Source organism: Spea bombifrons, chromosome 6 (assembly GCF_027358695.1).
Source record: "Spea bombifrons isolate aSpeBom1 chromosome 6, aSpeBom1.2.pri, whole genome shotgun sequence".
NCBI classification, from domain to species: domain Eukaryota; kingdom Metazoa; phylum Chordata; class Amphibia; order Anura; family Pelobatidae; genus Spea; species Spea bombifrons.
Window position 1 is genome coordinate 37,906,422 of NC_071092.1, and position 21,387 is coordinate 37,927,808.

General features: G+C 40.6%; 1 protein-coding gene across 3 annotated transcripts in view; it reads right to left on the reverse strand.

Annotated features, from left to right (window-relative positions):
* The window catches only part of RALGPS2 (Ral GEF with PH domain and SH3 binding motif 2), a 58,797-nt gene that overhangs the window by 28,925 nt on the left and 8,485 nt on the right, over positions 1-21,387 (reverse strand). For all 3 annotated transcript variants that reach the window (XM_053469860.1, XM_053469859.1, XM_053469862.1), the window contains exons 2-8: positions 12,489-12,627; positions 11,335-11,442; positions 9,614-9,664; positions 7,920-8,003; positions 6,666-6,755; positions 6,095-6,187; positions 3,718-3,844 (exon numbers count right to left, since the gene is read on the reverse strand). In XM_053469860.1, coding sequence (XP_053325835.1) covers positions 3,718-3,844; positions 6,095-6,187; positions 6,666-6,755; positions 7,920-8,003; positions 9,614-9,664; positions 11,335-11,442; positions 12,489-12,545 — 610 coding nt within the window. In that variant the 5' untranslated portion in view covers positions 12,546-12,627. The remainder of the gene's footprint in view (positions 1-3,717; positions 3,845-6,094; positions 6,188-6,665; positions 6,756-7,919; positions 8,004-9,613; positions 9,665-11,334; positions 11,443-12,488; positions 12,628-21,387) is intronic.

A 21,387-nucleotide genomic window follows, 5' to 3' on the forward strand; every position in this document is an offset into this window, starting at 1 on the left:
AATAATGTCTCCAGCTCTTACAATTCCAAGTGTGCATTTCAGAGGTTGTTAAAGCGGCCCTGTTAACCCCTAATCGTACACATTCACCATCATTTTCCTGATGCCGTGTCCCTGCCACCAGATTTCCGTACTCTTTAGAAACTGGATACACTGTTGAATAAAACATATGCTACAAAATAACATCAAAAGAATAAAATAAACTCACTGGCAAAAGCTAGGCAATTACTTTTGAATCAATGGTCATTACGATATTGATTATTTTGTATTTATAACAGTTTTGTTTCAGGCATTTGAAAGAAAAATAACCCACGCAAGTGCACCAATCAATCACATTAACATAATATATAGCTCTCTTCGTATAGGGCCCCCATCCTGAGTGTATATAGCCGGCCTCTTATGTACATAATGTAAAGCAAATCATTTCGGAAGTACCAAATCATCCAGAACAAGGAAGATGTTCTCCGACGTCTCCAGCTGCCATCTGGAGAGAATATGGATGTTTGTGATGCAGCTGCCATGGAATGGGGAATCTCCGGAGAATGGGAATTAAGTGGATACCATCCCTCATAGCATGCAAAGGGAGGAATGCCGGGCAGCCGCGTATGAGTAACAAAGATCTTCATTCTCTTGACTCTCTACTTTGAAATCTTGGAAAAAATATGCATGATTAACTTAACTTTTTTTTTTTTTTTTATACACAAGTGTATGATACACACCGGCTCTCGGCGTTCTAAAACAAGGAGAAATGTTATATCTATAGATACCTAATAAGGTTTGTGCATAATGTCATTTGTATAAAAAAAATAATGGATTCAGATGTTTTAAGTGAAAAATAAAAAACACCAATAAACCATTAAGAACATTGTTTAAATGTGGAACCAACAATGGGGTGTTTAGAAGTGGGGCTACACTTGTGAGTTTCGGATGAATGTATAAGTAAAGGAGAGGGAATAAGGCATACTTTAGCTGTTCTTTCTGAAGTAGAGGGTGTAGCTTTATGACACAGGCTGGTTGACTTTCACAACCACCCGACGCCACCAAATCTTTTTCTTTTAAAAGTAATGTATCCATGAAAAGATACTTTTTACACAAGAAGTAACAGCACAATACGTTTTGGGATGGGTTTCAGAATACGAATTCCTCAACTCCTTCCACTGAAAAGGACGGATGCATCTCCTGGACCCTTTCAATGAAAACATCCCCATCGCTCAAACCTTTCCTTCCCTGTCAATTATGGCGAGAAAAACTTTTCAAACATGTCCCTTTCATTCATGCCATCTTACTTACCCAATTATTTTCAGAAACATGGCTATAACTCACATGAGTCCTAATTTTTTCCCCAAATTGTTCAAAAAAGAATCTCTTTAAAATACATATTTACTTTGATATGATTGCGACTACTTAAATGTTACTATGTTATGTCAGCGGTGTTCCTGAAATGATGTATGGATGTCCCCTCAGTCAATTGAAGGCAACACAGCAGATGTAAAGGCTCATAATGAAAATTGGCAATGAATGGGTCAGCGTGAAACGGAGACCGGGAGTTTAATGAGCATTGGATCCTGAATCTATATTACAGACGTGAATTACTTCCATGCTAAGAGGCACCCGATTCCCATCATGGCTAAACCAGCCGTCGGAGGTTTTGACCTGCTATATATCATTGGTCTTGTACAATCAAACACAGATTCATTCATTCCATTCAGAAACATCTGGACAGACATTAACAGCTCCCATGTGCTCAAATGTATTACAGAGGACTTAATGTGAGGCATTTGTCAAATAGATATAATGCAGGAAAACCAAAAGTCAAGCCAATACATGGTTTTCTATTCTACGTGTGAAAGGGTCCAGAACGCAGTCATGTTGCTTGCTCTCGGGGATGGCAGCTCCAAAAGCAAAATTTAATATTACAAAACACCGACTGCAATTCAGCACATCCAGAATGAAACCAAAAAGGTTTCTCTTTTTCCGACGCTGGGCTGAGTAACATATGTCCGCACATCTTGCTGGTCTGATGTAGTTGCCCATTTTTAGGCCCCCTAAGGGAAGAATTCATACTTGGAGAACCTGTTTTTTGTCCCCAAAAGTTATATACCAACAGGGCCGGCCCAAGACAAAATGCCGCCTGGGGCGAAGTTTAAAATGCCGCCCCTCCCCCCCATTATCTACCCTTCCTCTCCCTCCATCCCTGCTGCCCCCCCCATTATCTACCCTTCCTCTCCCTCCCCCCTTCCTATTATCTACCCTTACTCTCCCTACCCCCCCTTGTACTTACCTTTCAGGAGTCCTGCGGCGAGTCTCCCTGTTCGGTCTCGGTGCCGGCTTGTAATGCTGAGCGCCGGAAATGACGTCATCTTCTGGCACTCAGCATTACAAGCCGGCACCGAGACCGAACAGGGAGACTCGCCGCAGAGGAGAGAGAGAGAGCCCCTTTCTCTCTCTTCCGCTTTAAAAAAAAAAATAAAATAAAAAAAAAAGGGCTTGGGGCGTTAAAGTGCCGCCCCTTCAAAAGTGCCGCCTGGAGCAGTTGCCCCACTCGGCTCCATTGTCGTGCCGGCCTTGTATACCAATACACAAGCTCTGGCGAGTTAGGACTGTAACATGAGTCCTAATTGTTCAAATCAATTACACTGTATTCAGAGCCCAACTACACTGTGTTTGTAAAAAGTACCCGTCAAGGACTACAAAAAAGCATGCCTGAGCGGGACATTTATCAACCTCAGTGTATCTGATGTGACTGCTCTTGAAGTTTTATTTTTTATATCAAATGCAGGAAACAAAAAAAAAAAACACATAAAATGTACAATAGGCTTATGAGTTCTTTCACAAAAGCAGCTTGACCAAGTGAATCATCACCAGGAAACCGGCTTATCCTCTGACCTGCATTTCTAAGAAGAATATCTTCTGGAGAAGCCAGAGGTGTCTCAAGAGACTGCAAACTCCAAACGCTGTTTGGGGGGAGAAAGGTGAAATCCATCTTCCTACAGAGTTTGCTGCCAAGTACTTTGTTAAGAGCAGTCATGTGCCGGACAGAGTTTACACTGCACTGCAGTCTCCATTAATGTCAAAGTGAAAATACAAATCAGCAGAATATACTAGGCAGCCGTGTAAACCATGACACCATGCTCTGTAACAACCTCTTAAAGCAAGCACTCACTCGGGCCTCTGTTGATGTAAGCCTAGGCATACTGTCTTCTATTACTCAATCTCCTTCGGGACCGAATAATGCGGCTGGTAAACACGCCTTCGCTAAAGGTGTAAATCCCACGAATCAGAGGGACTTACCTTGCATTTGCCTCAAACCCCTCAGGGTTTTTAAACACTACCATGCTAGTTTTTGTTGCACTTGATTCATGGATTACACAGAATGACTCCATCCCCATCATTTGCAGTAATAGGTGGCAGCGAGGTTAGTAAGGCTGAGAACAAAATGCATGAACCCACCAAAACTCAAACATTCCAAGAACCTGTGATTTTCCATCAAGGAGAAAGCAGCACAGAATACCCCCTATGGTGTTGAAGTGGTAGGAAAGTCACTCTTGACAACAATGGATGTAGGCATTTTTTGCTTGCAGTTTGCGAGAAAAGCCAAACCTCTCTTACGGTTTTTAAAGGTCCAGTAGAGGTCATCTCAATTAGCAAACAGACTATGCATGTTAACCATGACAATACACACTGCCGACAATATGCAAAGTCAAATTATCTCTGACTTACCTAGGTAAGGAATACAAGGAGTCATCTTCAAGCTATTGATGTAGTCTCTGAGCCTTTTATAATTGTCTTCTTTACTGACTACATACTCCAGTTTCTCAAACGTGGTCTTATCCTTGCGACTCAAAAGCTGAAAGGCAAACAGTTGATCAGTCAGAGATAAACCTTTTTAATACAGAATGTACAACTACCATATTTTATTATAGCGCTTACTCACTTGGGGAAAAAGTGCCATTAGACATGTTTATATTTAGTCTGGCCCAAAAAGCTTGCAACAAACTCCAAAACAAGTTATTATTCAGTTACTATGTGGTTCAACACAAGAGACGCTTAGCTTGGGACAACAGTAGGGAGGAAAAAAGTCTCAGGTCACAACAGTGTAAAGAAAATGTCAGAAAAGTCAAAAAAAATGGCTCAGGAGGCAGAGGTCTCAAGAGGACAACTTGCTGAAATGGTGCTTTTCACACTTGCGTCCCTGCAGACACGGTACAGAGTGAGGGAATGTGTTCAGGTCCCCACAGACTTAAATATAAAGGTCCTAGTAATTACAAGAACAATGTGGCTATTGAATGAATAAAAAAAAGTGTCTGAATCAAACTACAGGACCCGAAGAAATAAATAAAAGGTCTGTGTGCATATGTTTGCATCTCGGGGAAGTGGCTGTAGTCATAGAACAGGCAAGGTGTGCTGCACTAATGCCTTAAAATCAGTGACTTAAAACAGCAGGTAAAGAACTTTATTTACTACAGCTAAGGACCCCTAAGCCATGAACACTGTGAGAAAGGAGCTTGTACTTTACAGGATGCACACTGCTTTCCCTGGGCAGTCACTCCTGCGATATACAATGCCATTTGGATCTAGTTAAGATCTGTTCTATCAATCTGGAGCCAAAGCAGAGTTTACTGCAGTAGAAGTAACAACAGCTACAGAAAATGAGATGTATCTCATTATATTGTATTTATGGAGCAACAACTGATTCAGTAGCGCTATCCCAAAAATGGAGAATATAAAATGACTTAATCACATTAAGTACAAACATGCAGAATTAATAACAGTATGAACAATATGAAGGCATACTGGCACACGAGGAATAACTTTGCACCTACAAAGGAATCCAGTTATTTTAACTGGACGGCCCTTTAAGCAATAGGTTACACGTGACTCTAGAACGTGTGCAGTGCTGGTAACCAGCAAGGATCCCAGTTCAATAACAGTCATCTAAAGGGAATTGGGGCATTTCATTCACATACGCATCATCTTCAATTCTGATACTTCAACAGATCAACATATGATCCTTTTAACGTTTATACAGCTGTGCTGCTAGAATATTTTTGGTTCTAAACCAGAGAACCACTAACATTTGTTTTAATGAAATAAAAACAGGGTCGGCCAACTTGTATAGTTACAATACATTCCTGTGTATGAAAATGCTTGGGGGGGTTCAATTATTAAGAGGTTAAGGAGTGAAACCAGAGGTTACCACAAATAACACGCTGACTGTTAATAGCCACGTCCTGTTCTTCCCCATCACATGCCAATCAAAGACACCATGAAAAGACGCCATACATGTGGAGCAGCTATTTTAAGATGTATTGAAAATATCCAGTTAAAGATCAACACGTTTTGTGGTACTGCCTCACCTTGTGAACTTTAGGATCTAAGCCAAATGCATGCTTAAGGTAAATAGTGCAAATAACAGCATCAAAAAATTGGGAATGTGAACAAATTTAAAGGGACAGAGATAAACTTTTATGAACTCCAAGGACTTTCATAATTCACAGCACATTGCGACTGCTTGTCACAATCATGAAATATGTTCATAAGTTACGTTTTGATCACTAGAGATTTCACAGAATAACATTTCTTTCTTATCTTCTAATTCAGTCGGTGTCCAAGGCAATTAATGAAGTACAGTGCAGTGACAACATTTTTTATCATAACCCTGTGTTTTGGACCGATTACCGGTAACACCGCTGGAGTTCCGCTGAGAATTGCTCCATATCAGTCTAGATCAGTTAACTTACTGTTTTCGTGGAGGATCCACAAGTTTCCATGCATTAAAGGCAGTTTAAAAACAAATCTTAAACATATGTAGACATTTTAGGAGCCAGAATTTCATGGATCGTGAAAAGGGAGTTCAAGGAGGATATATGTAGAATATTTTAAAAATACAGGAGCCAAAAGTGAAATCGTAGAAGCCTTCACTTCCTCGCTCCTGGAACGAATCCACTCCTGGGCACTGCACGGGATTGGAAACGCTCCATAATATTTCTCCGTCATCACCCACATATAGGAACATGTTTTAACCAAACAGTCATAGTCGCACATTGTGTGCAAATGTATCATACCATGTAGTAGTTTAGGGATTTTATATACTTACAGCCCACGTCTTGGTAAGTCTGAAGATGGGAGCACTCTGCAGTCCAGATACGACGGCCATTAACGCATGCAGGTTGTTCAACTCATACAGTTTCTATAGATCAAAGGAACAATTACGTTATATGACTTCCAAAGCAATGTGATAATCATTTAAACACAAAGCTTGCAGACATTTAAAAAATATTGAAATACTTATCCTGGGCTTTACAGTATAAACCTTATTAGCAGCCAATTTCACTAAGTTCAATAATTAGTGGAGTTTGATCATTGGTTTGCTATCTTAACCGTATGATTAAAGTCTGTTACTGAAAATGCATCACAGGCTTTGTGGCTACCGCGCAAGTAGTAGAATAAAACCATATTACACCGAGGTCGCTCTCCCTGTAGCTGCTATTTTACGCAGCCTGTTCCTTGGGCGTCTGGAAGTATTTAATGGACTCCCAGAGTGCTGCCAAATAAAGCGTTGGAAGTAAATATTTATCCGTGGGGGTATTCATTTTAAAACAAGCTTATGTGCTTCAATATATTTAACTCAAACCAAAAGTGTGACAGAAAAAGTAAGGGAAACTCACCTTGGCAGTTTTAATGTAATGACTCAAAACTTCAGCCCGGATTTTTAACGTTTGTGCGTGAAGGATCTCTCTGACCACCCAAAAACTCACCTGCAATGAAAAAGTATGGAAGCAAAGAAGATAGAAGGGTTACAAGCAAGCACATCAAACCGTTACGTCACGACGTGTTCAGCGTGTTATGAAAGGGAGTATGGAGGGTGAAAGCTGGGGAAAATGTTTAAATCCTCAAACATTATATATGACAGCCCAGCTTTAGTTACCAACCTAGTATAGTTACCAACCCAAACCCATCCAAAGTCAAGTACTGCAGAGAGACATGGCAGTAGGGTGACTGCTGGCTGAATCTATAATGCGGCAGCCATCATAATCATTTAATGTAGACAATAGCTGCGTGCTGCCTTTTTTGTGTTGTCCGATTTGAGTTTGGGGGGGTTCTGCAGGAGATGTGTTTAGTCAAACACATCTCCCTACACATGTATGAGTGCATGGTGAGCGGTGAGTGTATGATATGGGTATGTGTGTCTGAGTATATGGTGTTAGAATGAGTGTTTGTGGGTGTCAGCATATATTGCTGTTTCTTGATGCCTGGGAGAGGAGGCACATGAGACAGATTGTGTGTTAAAGTGAGTTTGCATGCATGCCTTTTAGTTACAAGTATCCCAGTAGCCCCTAGGCTCACCTCCGCTCTCATAAGGCATCCTTATCGTAAGGAGAGCGAAGGGTGGGGGAAGGGGTGTGACAATGGGATGGACATGGGGGCCCAGGCAATAAGCCCCAAGATTTCTGTTGGTGGCCCTGAATGATCTGGGGCATATCAAAGATGCGTTTAACCAACTGCATGACACGCATGGGGATCAGAAACACTATACAGAAATTTGGACTTAAAGGGGTTAAGACCCACAAAGACTGGTATGCCAAAATCATTCGTTTCCACTAAAAACAGGTTTCTAAAAAATTTAAGGAAAGTGAAAGGTGATCAAATGAAACCGATGTTTTTCTTGGAATCGGCACCATCAACAGGAATTGCAATTTCCTGAAAGGTAAAAACTTCATTTGCTGCAGTTTATGGCCCTTCTGGCTTCGACAGCCCGTCATTCTTAACGGGAAACCATTGTGCGTGAGATTCTATATACATATACATTATATATACACATTATATATACACAAAATTACGCTTATACATGTATCTTTATGCATATTTTCAAGAGTATAAAAACTGCATAGTAATAACGAGATGCATTACAGGGAACTCACTTGATTAAAACGTCTTGTGAAAGCCACGGCATTTGGTGCAGAACTGTATTTCTCCTTCTTATTCCAACCACAACTTGATAACTCCTGAACACAAGGTAGATATGTTTACCAAGTTAAGTAGAGAAACAAACGAAAGGAATACTGAAATATAATATTCAAAAGTTTGTGCGAATATGCTTCTTTTGCCGCTTACAGCATGGCAGCGCCCTGTACAGTGAACACGTGGGGGTGATATCTATTCTATGATGGCCTAATAGTGCCAACAACAAATGTTTGTAGAGGCACATCAAAAAAACCTTATATATATATATATATATATATTACTTTACAGTAAGCCCACATTTACACATAAAATAAGATAAGATAAGAAGGTGCACACAAAAGATAATATGCAAAAACAGAATATTTATTCAGAATTGTACAAGAACACACACACACACACATATATATATATATAGTACCAATATGTATACACCGAATACTCAGAATAGTACAGAAAAAACATGTCAGCGACAGGAGAGCTATACCGTGGAGACCCCCAACGTTGCGGCTAGCCCCCATTCTCGAGGGTGTTTCTGTAATAATGCTGCCTTTAACAGGAAACAACTCATCCCATCATACACTCCATATTTACGTACATCCATCCAAACCTTTACATACGTATTCAACAGATGGTTTATTTACTAGTAACCATGGAATAAGTGAAATTCCCAGCAGAAAAGGAAACTGTATGATTTATAACTCGGAGGAAAATGTGGTAAGGATTGCAGCTTAGAGGGGGAAATTCATTTTTTGGACTACTATTAAGCGCCAGGTTTTTCCGTTTCTCAGAACTTAAATTGGTAAAATAAATACGGTTGCCGCTTAAACGTATAAAATGTGTCTAAACCTGCTGGTAGCAAGTAACCTGCAGCTTAACTCCCTCTGGTATTATAGGATTGTATGGTAAAACCTCCACTGCCACACTGCCAACAAGAAGTAATGAAGACCACAAACCATGTACTGAGGGGGGCTTCAGAAAAGAAACGCAATGATTACTTTTTAATTCACACCGTATAGACCCCCACTGTTACTTGCGGCTTTTCCTTAAAATGAATTGAAATGCCGATTTTATTTATTTTTGTCTAATATATTTATGTATTGGATATGCTGGGAAATGCATAGGCCACAGATTTACCCGCCATGTACGTGGCAGCCCATGTGGACAATGAATAAAGACATGGCCATTCTAACATCAGTCTCCACATGGCTATGGAGGGCTTTTGTCACTTTTTTACACTTTTGCAGGACAGTACCTGAAAATCTGTCCCATGTAGTTTCCCCCATCCTAGTGGGGGCTATGGGCCAACTCTGTGCGCTCTTTGGGTAAGGTGGGTGGGTTGATGGCCAGGCCTCTGGTCCGGACCACTGCCACCTCTAACCACAACACGGGTGCTCTTGTTCGGTTGCCGAAAATGCCGGGGTTATGGGTATATAACACTACATAAATAAGCAGCCGCTCTTTGACGTGGTAAGTCAGGAACATATAAAGAGCATTACTTATAACCCAGGAATGTAAAGGCATAAGGGGTCATCATCTGTTCTTGTACTTCAGTTTCCTTGGGATTTGAGTGTGGAGGAATGGAAACTGACATGATTTAAAACCAAAGTCAAGTCTATAAGGAATTAAATGTACAATCCTGTACACTACTCACCTCTGGCTGAATTGCTTTAAAAACAGGAACATCCATTAGTGTTATCTGACCCTGCAAGAAGGAACACAAATACTTCTGAGAGCCTATCTCCCGGCACGTAAACAATACCACGGCAATGAAGAAGACAACGACACCGCACACATAAACAGGACGTGGAGGGATATTCCTGCCCTTTTTCTTCTACCCAACATGTTTATATTTCAGGCTCCTGTCTTCGTCTGTATATCTTATCGTGTCGACAGGCAATATTTTTTAACACGGACCAAAGTCATCGTTGGGTTATCGAATTTACAGTAAAGTGTTTCCCTTAAAAAAAAATGACTCGGGGTGTGGGGGAGCCTGGTAAAAACAAATACATGAAAAACCATTCAATCCCCGACTCACTATTCCTCCAGAGGGCCTTATATTCCAGAAAACATTGAATTTTTTTGGTTTTTCGGCACAACTATTTTTAAAGCAAAGAGGAAGTGTATTTGAAAGTTTGTTTTTCACCATCCTTAAAGATGGTAGAAAGTCCCCAGCATAAAAACAAAAAACTGTGTGGGGGGGGGGGATAGTTAGATGTCAAGCAGAGGAGGTATTGAACGTGAAATGGAGTAGATCAACCCAGAACTATAGAGAGGAAATGCCATGCGGGACAGACTAAAGTGAATGATGACATTCCCAGGCAATGGAAAAGCCTGGTTTAGACAGGACTGATGTAAGGACAGCTCTTTAACACTAAGCACCAGGTCTAAAAGAACCAGCAGTGAAGAGCTTTCTGGATAAGGTGAAGAAGAACTGTAGACATCAGAAGTTTCAGAAATTTGTATGGATGCAGACATGGCTTCCAAAATCAATTCTTAGGTCCAGAGCATCCCAGTGGCCTAGTGAATGATTCTCATTGATGTTATCCCTTTACGTGATTAATCAGTGAGCAAACATCTTGCAAAGCCCTCATTTACAGACAAAGAAGACATGAATCTCCAATGCTGTTCTTCAAAATACAGAGAATGGCAATGAAATAATTGAGCTGGCTGTAATAGGCAAGCAGACATGCTGCATAAAAGTTTATTTCAACGCCTCACTTCAGCTGCTTTGCATGCTCGCAATACATGTATGTATATATATAAAATCATGATTGAGTCATTTGTTATATGTCATAATTCAGTTAAACAAACATTAATCAACAATGTTTTTAGAGCCTGTGTGCGGGCCAAGTCTACCGTATCACGGATTAATAACACGGAAATCTCCCAGCCTCTGAGGGGAATGTGACGGGGCTTATGCTAGGAAACCACTAGCTCTTAAAATCAATCCTCCGCCAGCATCACATATGGATGGGCAATACATCCTTCTTCATCAGAACTCAACAAAACCCAGGGTCCAGGACGCCACAGTAACACTGAATGACATCCCGTCCCTGGACACGTGAATTGGCTGAATACAGAGCTGGTTACGTGTCCAGAACAACGTTTTAATATATATATATATATATATATATATATATACTGCTAGAGGATGGACCTCCATGGGGTCACGCGGCTCCTGGCTCTCGCATCGAGCCCTGTTCTACATAGGGCTGGCTTTACACATAACCAGACAAATATATTCATACAGAAAATACCACTTACATCTACGCTATGGAGCTGTGCCAAATAAGTGGAGACGTATAAAGTGTGTGTATAGTCACTGACGGCTTATAAAAGATATTTAATTCACTTGTGCCCAGGAAAACTTACAGCATATTCTTCTGGAGTAACCATGAGGACATCAAACACGACAGCATCAAAGCTTTTCTTGAGCTCAGATGAGCCTTTATCACTTAAGGACTCCGAGCTGCTGCTTTTCTGTTACAAAAGAAATTATTATATTTTAGTTGGGGGGGGGAAGACACAGTAAAGTCGCATATTATGTAATTAACAATCTTCTTGGCAGTGAATGTTAATTATTATAAGCCTGTTTAACTTTTCATGCCAAACCCCCATTTTTAATTGACACCAGATGTTTTGGCCTTCACATGGGTCATGTTCCTGTTTCAACAGAATCTGAGCTACGATGCATTACTAACTACAAGCAGCCAAAGCAGTGTTTTATAAATGCCAACTGCAAGCGTGGGCAAGGAGGGCACGCACGCCATGGACTATATACCACATCAGCAGAGACCCTGACCCAGCATTTGGTCTGTTACACTGCAATATCCAGACATTGGATGGAATTGGTATTTATCCCGCCTGTCCTTAAGAAAAATCTGAGCTACGAAGAACACACTAAACCAATGATTAGTTAAACAAAACAAAAAAACAATGTACAAATAAATGATTGATCACCTGTTTACCCGAAAAACCTGCAAGGGTTAAATTTAGAAAAGCAGGCAGAATAGCACCATTAAGACTCCATCTAAACACTTACCTTAGTTCAACCATGGTGCCCAATTAAAAAATGGAATAAATCACATCCTTAAGAACACGGAACCAAATAAACCTCTTATGTAATTTTAAATAGAATTTATTAATATACTTTTTGTGTCTGTGAATGAAATTCCATTTTTCTCAGTAAACTCCCACAAATGTGGTATATGTGGTTATTCTGTGTGGGAATGGGATTACAGATATTTGAAGTCACGCTGCCGTTTTTCGTCAGGCTGGCACTGTAGACTTCTGCTCGCAACCTGCTCAGGAAATTACGTGGACAATAAAATTGCTCCCCCCGCCCCTCAGCCTGCTTAAATAAGGACACACGCAACTTCAGAAATCTCAATTTATGTCAACCTACGGAAAATTTTCCAAGGCATTTGCAAATATCACAAAACAGTCCTTCATGTGACAAAAATGCGTATTTCAGCTGAAGGCCTTTCATTAAGGGCCGAATGAAGAGCGCTCTGTGTTGCTCGTACCTCTGACGCAGTAGTTGTTAGAGCAGTATTGCTCGACTGGCCGTTGATAAAGTCCATCCTTCCCGCACCATCAGTGCTCACCCCTTCCTCAGTGTGCGCTCTAATGTGACAGTCATCTCATCTCCACGGATGGGGCATCCTACAAACAAGTGAAAAGACACATTAATGCAGGCGATCTGAACGTATACACTAGCGAGTAATTTGAAGTGAAAATCCATTACAGCTGTTGAAGAAAAACATGTATCCTTTTTTCTTTCTAAATGTAAATGGAGTCAGTTTTGCACGGACTGGCACGCAAATAGACGCACTCTGTCGTTACTGCGATTCTTCTGTCTCATGTAATTCCTTCCCAGCTGCATCTCAGAAACAGAACATGTTCGAAACATGTTAACCTTCTATTCTATTGAATTAAGTTTGAGGAATGTTTTGTGTTCAAATACTGGTTTTCTTTTTTCTTCCATATTCGAACTTTGCCCAGACATGGTACAGAATGACCAAACAGACTGATCCAAAATACGAAAGAATGCTTGTTATAGTAACGTTTGCTTGTTAGTTTGGTCTTTACATATATATATTATATATATATTCAAACACACAAAAGTAAAATGTGTCCGCAAATCTACAAAACCAAAGTTAGGTCACCTCTTTCACTACAAAGCAGCAGAACAGCAGTAGCTGCAAAGAACACGTCACATTTAATTGTTATGTGCTGTGTGAGGATACCTGTTCTCAAAGAGCAAACATTTCCTAAAATGTTGCACTTATGTGGATAAAATGTTATTTCTATTAAAAAAAAAAAGCAGTAAATGTTCCTGATCGCTTTAGTCATCCAAGATACAAAAGCATGGTCAGAGTAACAGCGCCACCTGCTGGACGCCCGTACACACGGCAGGCTGCGCTGCCTCCGAACCAAAAGCAGTCCTTTTTCATACATCGGAAATATTGTATGGCGCTTAAAGAGGATCTCTCATGTTTCCTGTATTTTACAGTTCTACACACCAAATACATGTGTTACGGTGATTAAAGAAGCAATTACATACAAGTAAAAAAAAAAAAAAAACCCACTTTACAAGTACCCCATGAGAGCAGACTTGTTATTGTCATTATGTTCTCTAACCTGTCGAGTGGCTGATTGTTGTTGACTGGTTGCGGCAGCCTTTGTAAGGGTGGGTTAAGTAAAAGGGAAAAGAGTTATGGACAGGAAAGCGATCAGCTCCTTGCCACAGACTGCCATCATAATAATTGTCAATGGGGTGAACACAATACACAAGCTAAAGATAGATGAAGTAGTGATTGGGACAGTTTTTCTGTAATAATGCCATAGGACGAAGTCCAATATTACTAAAACCTCAAAGGAGATTTTCGCTGTGTTCAGCTTTTCAGTTTTCTAGTTACACATTAAACAGCAGCCATTGTTTGAGAAATTATTTTCCAAAACGAAATGTTTGATGCCTTCAAACATTAATAAAAACTCAATATCTTTTAATGACTACAAGGGGAAACCCCTCTCCATCTCGTATCTATTACAATCACAAACCACAATGTTAAGCTCTGGGCGGTGGGGTCTTCCTACTGCCAACCTTTTTCAATGAAACAAATGCTTTTTTGATTGGGTTTTTTGCCGATTTGTACTATTGCCACTCCATTGTGCCTGACCTCACAAATGCTCCACTGGATGAACGGGCAAAAATTCACACAGAATGTGATGTCATAAAAGTCTTTGTTAGTGTAACGGTCAGGTGTCCGAATACTTTTGTCCACATAGTGTATATATCACTCACACGCTTTGAACCGAGTGAAGAGGACGTGGATACTAGACATTATGCGAGTCTAAAGTAAATGTCCTAAAGTACACCAAAAATCAGAATTAGAAACCAAGTTTGCCCCCTGTGTCATCAGCCAACTGCATAAATAGTTAAATGATAAAGCGATATATGGGAAGGCAGCTTAGATACAGTTGAAGTATATATGTTTGGATAGCCGTATGAATCTAGTATCCTCTCCAAAGCAGCAGAAAGCCATGCATCACCGCCATGAACAAACACATTTAACACTAACACAGCCACAAGGCACCATGTAATTACAGCGTAATAAAAACATTTAGAGAGCCCAGAAGCCGTGCAGTATTTCACAGTCACCGAAGCAAAACATGCGGGACTTTTTATACTTTCCAACAAGTGGGGCTATAAAGGACAGGACGGAAGCTGTCCCACAACGCAGCTAAAATGACAGCAAGGGCTGCAAGAGCCATCATAGATCTGGTCGTTCCCAAACACAGAGTGATTTGTAAAAGCCGATAAGTGCCGACATACACATTACCAGAGGCATCTGGAAATCTAATAAATTTTAACCTTTTGAGAGCAATAAACCTGAAACACGACAAAGCAATCATGAAACATCACCATTTTAACACAGGAAGACAATATGACGGAATAAACATAGGATGCGTCTCTTTGTATTAGAGGACAGCGTGTGAATGAATGAGACAATCCAGAAAATCTAATTGTTCATAACTAGTCCAACGAGAACTTATTCTTATGAAATACATTTCATCGGTAGACCTGTGATGTTTGCCGCTCCGTAACCCACAAACAGTTCATCCTGCCGAAAAGATTTTATTCCAATGATCATATACATGTGTATGTAGTGACCTCGCCTAACAAAATGCTACAGGACACACAATTAATTAGATTCAAACCCATTATTACTGCTACACAATCCATTAGCGAAACATCCTATACGTACAGATTCCTAGAGAGTATAGAAATAGAGACCAACGCTTAAACCGCTTCTTCCTTTCAAAAGCAACTTTTTAAAGATTGTGCTCTCTCCGCGGGCCGCGCTTACTTAGGTGCGTGCAAGCGACTAAAAGAAATGACAAATATTCAGCTTTCATACAAAAGGTCTAAAATAAGGTAGAAACGCAAACGACCCCCGACTGATTTGTCCAACCCTAACGGAGTTGAGTGATCTTTCTAACAGCTCTGGGTTTCCATGGCCTTCGGAAGGTGCCCAGACTCATTAGACACGTGTGACACGCCACAGCAGACACCGGATACACCGGCTGTCCGCCAGCTGGATACGCCATCCCATTCACACACAAGGATAGCAACTGGATGATCTCTGTCACAGCGGAATCCGGCCTCATGGTCATAGCGACCCATAGAGACGCAGCCCGTCCTGCCTCATTCATGCCAACAAGCTCATAGCTTAATACAGAAGGAGAATTCTGTACATTCCTGCGCTGGCTTCACGTACACGCTACACACAAGCTGCTTTATGCACCAGTACGTGACACGAGAATGTAACGTCTCCACTGGAAACAATGGAACTGCGAAAAACGCACCACTCATAAATATACAAAGCTCCGGGGAACAGGCACGCAAGCCTGGAAATAAACGCTCTCTTGCCATAGATGAATTGCTATTGTGTTATACTACACGCCGACAGCTTGGCTTGAAATTACTTCAGAGACAAAAGCGCCGCTTGTCAGCTCTCAATATATACTATGGTTAGTGGAAGATCAGATGGAAAGCTTCACCAAAGTGCAAAGTTTCTGAATAAGACAAAGGACACCAACCATTAGGAAGGTAGGAGGATTAGAGGATTTATCCTGCATACATCACAAATTGGCAGCGTGCCGGGTGCTTTGGTTCTGGACGGCCATCGTGGATAGGATCACACTCATGCGGAATGAAGATTTCCCCCTGTGATGGCACCCGAGATGCTCCCGAGGACGGGCTATTCAGTCGCCCTCTTCTCTGTTAAGATGCTCTCATATGTTTTTGTACAAAATAATTGGCACACAATGCCAAATACTTCAAAAGGAAATATAAAGAACAAAAACATTAGAAACATAAAAAAGACGAACACCAGGAAATTTGAGTCAGTCCGTCACGTCTGTTCCATTTAAGTCACAACACTCGGGGCATCTCCGCGGGGAGTAGAAGCCACACAAAAGAAACCTAAAGTGTCTGACAAATGAAAGGTATCCTGTGTTTATCTCACACTGGAGATGCTGGAAAACTCTGAATTCTTAGAAGAAGGAAACGCCTCATGTATTCCAAGGTCTAGAGGAACATCTACAGAGCCAAAATTTAGCAGGCGTTAAAAGAACAACCAACAAAAGACTCCGTTTTAGTAAATAAGCAGAGCTGATCATTATAAAAGGTGAGATTTCCCCTGCTTTCCCTTTAACAAAAAGGTGAAATCTTAGAAAGAAAAAAAATTCACGTTTACAAACCCACCCCATTCTCAGCTACTCATTAAGCAGGGAGAATTGGCACAGCTATTTCCAAATATTGTTAGATCAGTAAAATCATCAGTCACGGCGGCCACCATGTCACAACTAGCATTGTTATAACTTCAGCCACACATAGGCAGAGTCCATGAAAAAAATTGAATACAACAGACCTGCGTATGTTAAAGGGGATGACCAGAGAACAGATTCCGCATTGTGATGTGGTTTCAGGCTCATCCCATAGTAATGCTCTATGACAATCGATTCATTCATTCACCCATACATGCCCTGTCGCAAATGACATGCCTTGAAGAAAACAGCGATCTGGCATTCTTCTTGGCTTATATGTTTTTAAGATGCTCTGAGCCTAAAATTGTGCGTGTATATATTTTTTTTTTTTTAAAAAAGGTATGACATCAGCTGGATAAACAGCCGTTTGGAATTCTGACACTGCTTTGATCTCACTGAAACCTATGCAGGTAACCCATGTCCTTTCTTGTATTAGTCCAGCTGGGGTTAATCTCAGACAAAAGGATAGGGAAAAGGTAGAAGATATGGCTCCGAGGCAGTAATGTAGAGTCATTTCATTTGGTCACATTTCAGAGCATTTCATGTTTGGCTTAACATTTACAGAGGGACATTCTCTCTGTCACTTCACCACAGCAGATAATGAACATGACAGCCGATGGTGGCTGAAACACACGACACCGAAGGGGAAATTATAATACCACAAAGCGTATTCGCTGCACAGAGATAAGCAGCTGGTGAAGGATCATGGGAAATATTAACCAACAGCTAAAAAAATGCAGAGACCCCCCAACACCGCTTTAGACAATCAGCCAAAACAATACTCCTGTACGGGAATAAACCTATTCACCAGATCGAACTCGGACGCACTTGCCCAGCTTCAAAAGGATAAACATTTCCTTTTCAATACGAAGACTATTATTTCCAGATCCTTTGTGATGTCAGCTGTGAGAACAAAAAGGTACTCTGAACATTCACAATCAAGTCAGGCGTGAAAAATTAGGAATTTAGGAGAAAATAACAAAATAGAATAGCCGTAAACAAAGCAATGGTGTAGGAGAGCACCAGGGAAGTGTCTAAAATTATCTATATTTTCGTTAAACCAAGGCTTGCCAAATACTTTAGCACACTGCGTTTGAGGCACTCCCTCCTGCCCGTGGCGATTATATGTTACAAGCCACTGACTTGTGATAAAATAACCGGTGACCTGGTCATGTCCCGTGCATTTTGTAACTGGAAGCTAACGGAAGCAATGGATAAACACTGGAGTTACGCTATTATGAAATATCTCAACATCAAGAACACTCAACATGTAATTCATGCATTAGATACATTTTTTAGCATTCACGTCTGCCATAATAGTTTTAAATAAGTCATGCTTAAAGGTAACATTGCAAACAAGCTAAGGGTTCAATTATTAGACCATTACATTGGCCACTTGGTACGAGGACTGACACACCAAGTCAATGCCAAGAAAAAAAAAGGCCATCTTGCAGATATAAAAAGGTTGCACGAAGAGGGAAACGTTACAAATATACGCATTTAGTCATCCCATCCCCCTGCTTCCTAACTCACAAGAAGAAACTGAACACGGTTCAAAACGTATATAGAGAAGTAGAACGCAGCGTGTGCCGCCCTGGCTTTATACCATATCTTTGCCCTTATATCCAGAACTTTTTTTCCACACTGCGACTGTTAAAGTGTTTCCCGAAGAGAACTGCGGGCTAATTATCCTAATCAATCAACTAAACAAAACAAAGTATGCAACGCAGAACAAAGTGCATGAGGCATGAGAAGGAAGGGCCCGGGCACGTTTCATCGGGCTCTCGTGGCCCGGCATGTACGTGCTAGCCCTATTTAGCAGCCTGTTGCAGTGCAGTGCCATTAACACAGTATCGGCTGAACCCTCTGAATGAACAAAGAGCTGCTGACAAACATTCAATTACTGTGGCAATGGGGGCAGCGAAGTGTAAAGAACAGAAGCACAGCCCACACGGCTCACATAGGCCTCTCTCCCCGACACGCGGGCAGAACATACTCCAGCAGTGACACCGGCTCGGGGGTTATGTACAAATCATGTCATCAGCCTGCAAAAAAAGGACATTTAACAGTATATTGGTAAACATTTGTAGCAAATCTCAGTTAAAGTGTAATTTACATAGCTGGTTTAGAAAATGGGTCAATCAAGTATATATATATATTTATATATATATATATATATATATATATATATATATATATATATATATATATATACACACACACACACACACACATACACATATACACACACACATACACACTTTGAGTGGCGTGACCCCAGGGCTTTACCAATACGAGATAATCTTTTGGGGAATAGTCTATGATATAAGTTAATTAGCGCATGACACGGCAGACACACCCTGAAACTAACACACAGGAGAGCTGCGACTTCACTGCGAGGGCTGGTTGGGCGAGTTATATCTCCACTCCGACAATCGAGAGGGGTGGGAGGGCAGCAGGGAACAAAGAGAGCATACAAAATATATTTCAGGGATTGTCTGGTCGATCGGGAATCTGAAATAGATTCATGTTGAGACAATTTATTGCAATATCTTACCAGAACAGACATGATACGGATAAATACACAGCCTGATCAGGAGCATATCGCCCAATATATAAATATAATGAAGGTATTTAATCAGCAGATACCGGGACAAGAAAAATATTTTGAGCAGTTACTTTGAATGTCCAAGCCACTCTCTCTACTTTGAGACAGAGATCTAGTCACTCTATGCTCCTCAAATGATAAAATCCTTTTAACCCTATAGGGATCTTAATTGGAAGGTTCCATATATATGTCTTTTAATATAGTATAATGCAAATTGGTATTAACATAAAAAAGTTTTTTTATATATATATGGATAGAGTATAAAGCCCGTCTCATACTTTTACTGTAACACAATAATTTTATAGATGTAAGAGCGTTACAGTAAATTGAAATTTGTATTTCTCTCAGTAGCTGACAAATTGTTATTTTGAAAGAGCAACAAATTATCTTGAAAGCTTATGAAAACCATTACAAAATCAATCCAACAAATGGATTCTGTGATACGAGTCTCCATGCAGCTGCTGGTATTCTTTTAATGACCTATCCTCAATGCTAAAGTCATTTTTGGAGAATCAAAGCCTTTTTTTACCTACTGCATTAGCCTTTGCTTTTCTGTTCTCACTAAATGTATTGGGAATGGTTGCTTTTCATACGGACGCGATACTTGTTCTTTTAGTTTTAGTAACGGCGCATAATGTAACAAATGAGTGATTTCCGGGATTTTGTGTTGCATCGGTCATGATGATTGTGATCAAGAATATCAAGAACTGAATAAAAGTATGTATTGTGAGAGGAATAGTCCCCTATGGAAATATATTATCGATCAGAAGGGAGTAATATAGTCTACATTATTCTTCAGCATGGCTGCTGTGAGGATCCCTATAAAGAGTTGTGAAAAGGCACACAACTATCCAAAAGCACGTACGTGTCCGCACCATCTCTAACGCAAGCAAATGTTTCAACAGCCACAACATTATTAGGCAGTTATAGAGAGATTAGATGCATGCTGGGAATTATTACGTTCCAAGTTATGAAACGGAGCGGGAGAAAGTTTACTGCACGGCTACCGGAGAAGCATTACAGGGCCATCTGGTGAACCCGTTAGCCACACTCCGCTCTATGCAGATCCATTGCATTTTCTGTCCTCCCTCAAAGCTGCCTCTCTTTGGTTTCTCTTGCCATGTTCTCCACGAGTTGTGGGCCTTCCCCAATGCTTCCAGGATCTCACCCACTCTCTCTGAACATGCGATACAAAAAAAAACACAGTAAAAACTGACCGTAATACGCATATCAATCTACTGCAAGTGAGAAATGTTCCTTTCGATCCCCGGGAATCATCTTCCCATGGTGTAATAACCAAACAAAAGGGAAACTTTGTGACTCATGGGCAGGTCAAAACAAAGCGATACTTTGTCAATCAGTCGAGTAAACATTATTACAAGTCTCTTTTACTTTAAGAACGCGGACGTCTCAGTCATTTGGCAACAAATCCCCAAATCTTGCTTAACTCAAAGGCCATAAACAAGCTACACATAACAAGCCACTCAATATGTACACGAGTTACAGGCGGCGCCAAACACGCACTGCTAGCATTTTCAGACTTTGCTGTATCCGGTTGATGGAAAGAACATTATATGTCAGTCTGTATCCATTTATAGTTGTCCCATAAGTTTGTTTGGGTCAAGAACTACAAAACAAAAGCCAGTGTTGAGCCTAGCCTAGCGGCGAGGACAATGATGACCTTTACAAAGCTATCTACATGAACTTTCCTCCCCAAAATATGATTAAACAAAAAAAAAGGAGTGATCTTCGCATGCCTGCTCCTCCTAGAAAGATAAAATGGAAACCAGTTGTGTGGCGTCCATTATTTCATATTATTTATACACAAACAATGGGTGGGCTTTGGAATCAATGCGTACGTTAAAAGTTTTACCGGGGACATTGAGAACTTGCTGCTCGGAAATGAATTTTAAATGTATGGAGATGTGGCCATTAAGCGGTTATAAATAAATGAATAACTCCGTGATTAAAGTTACATAGAA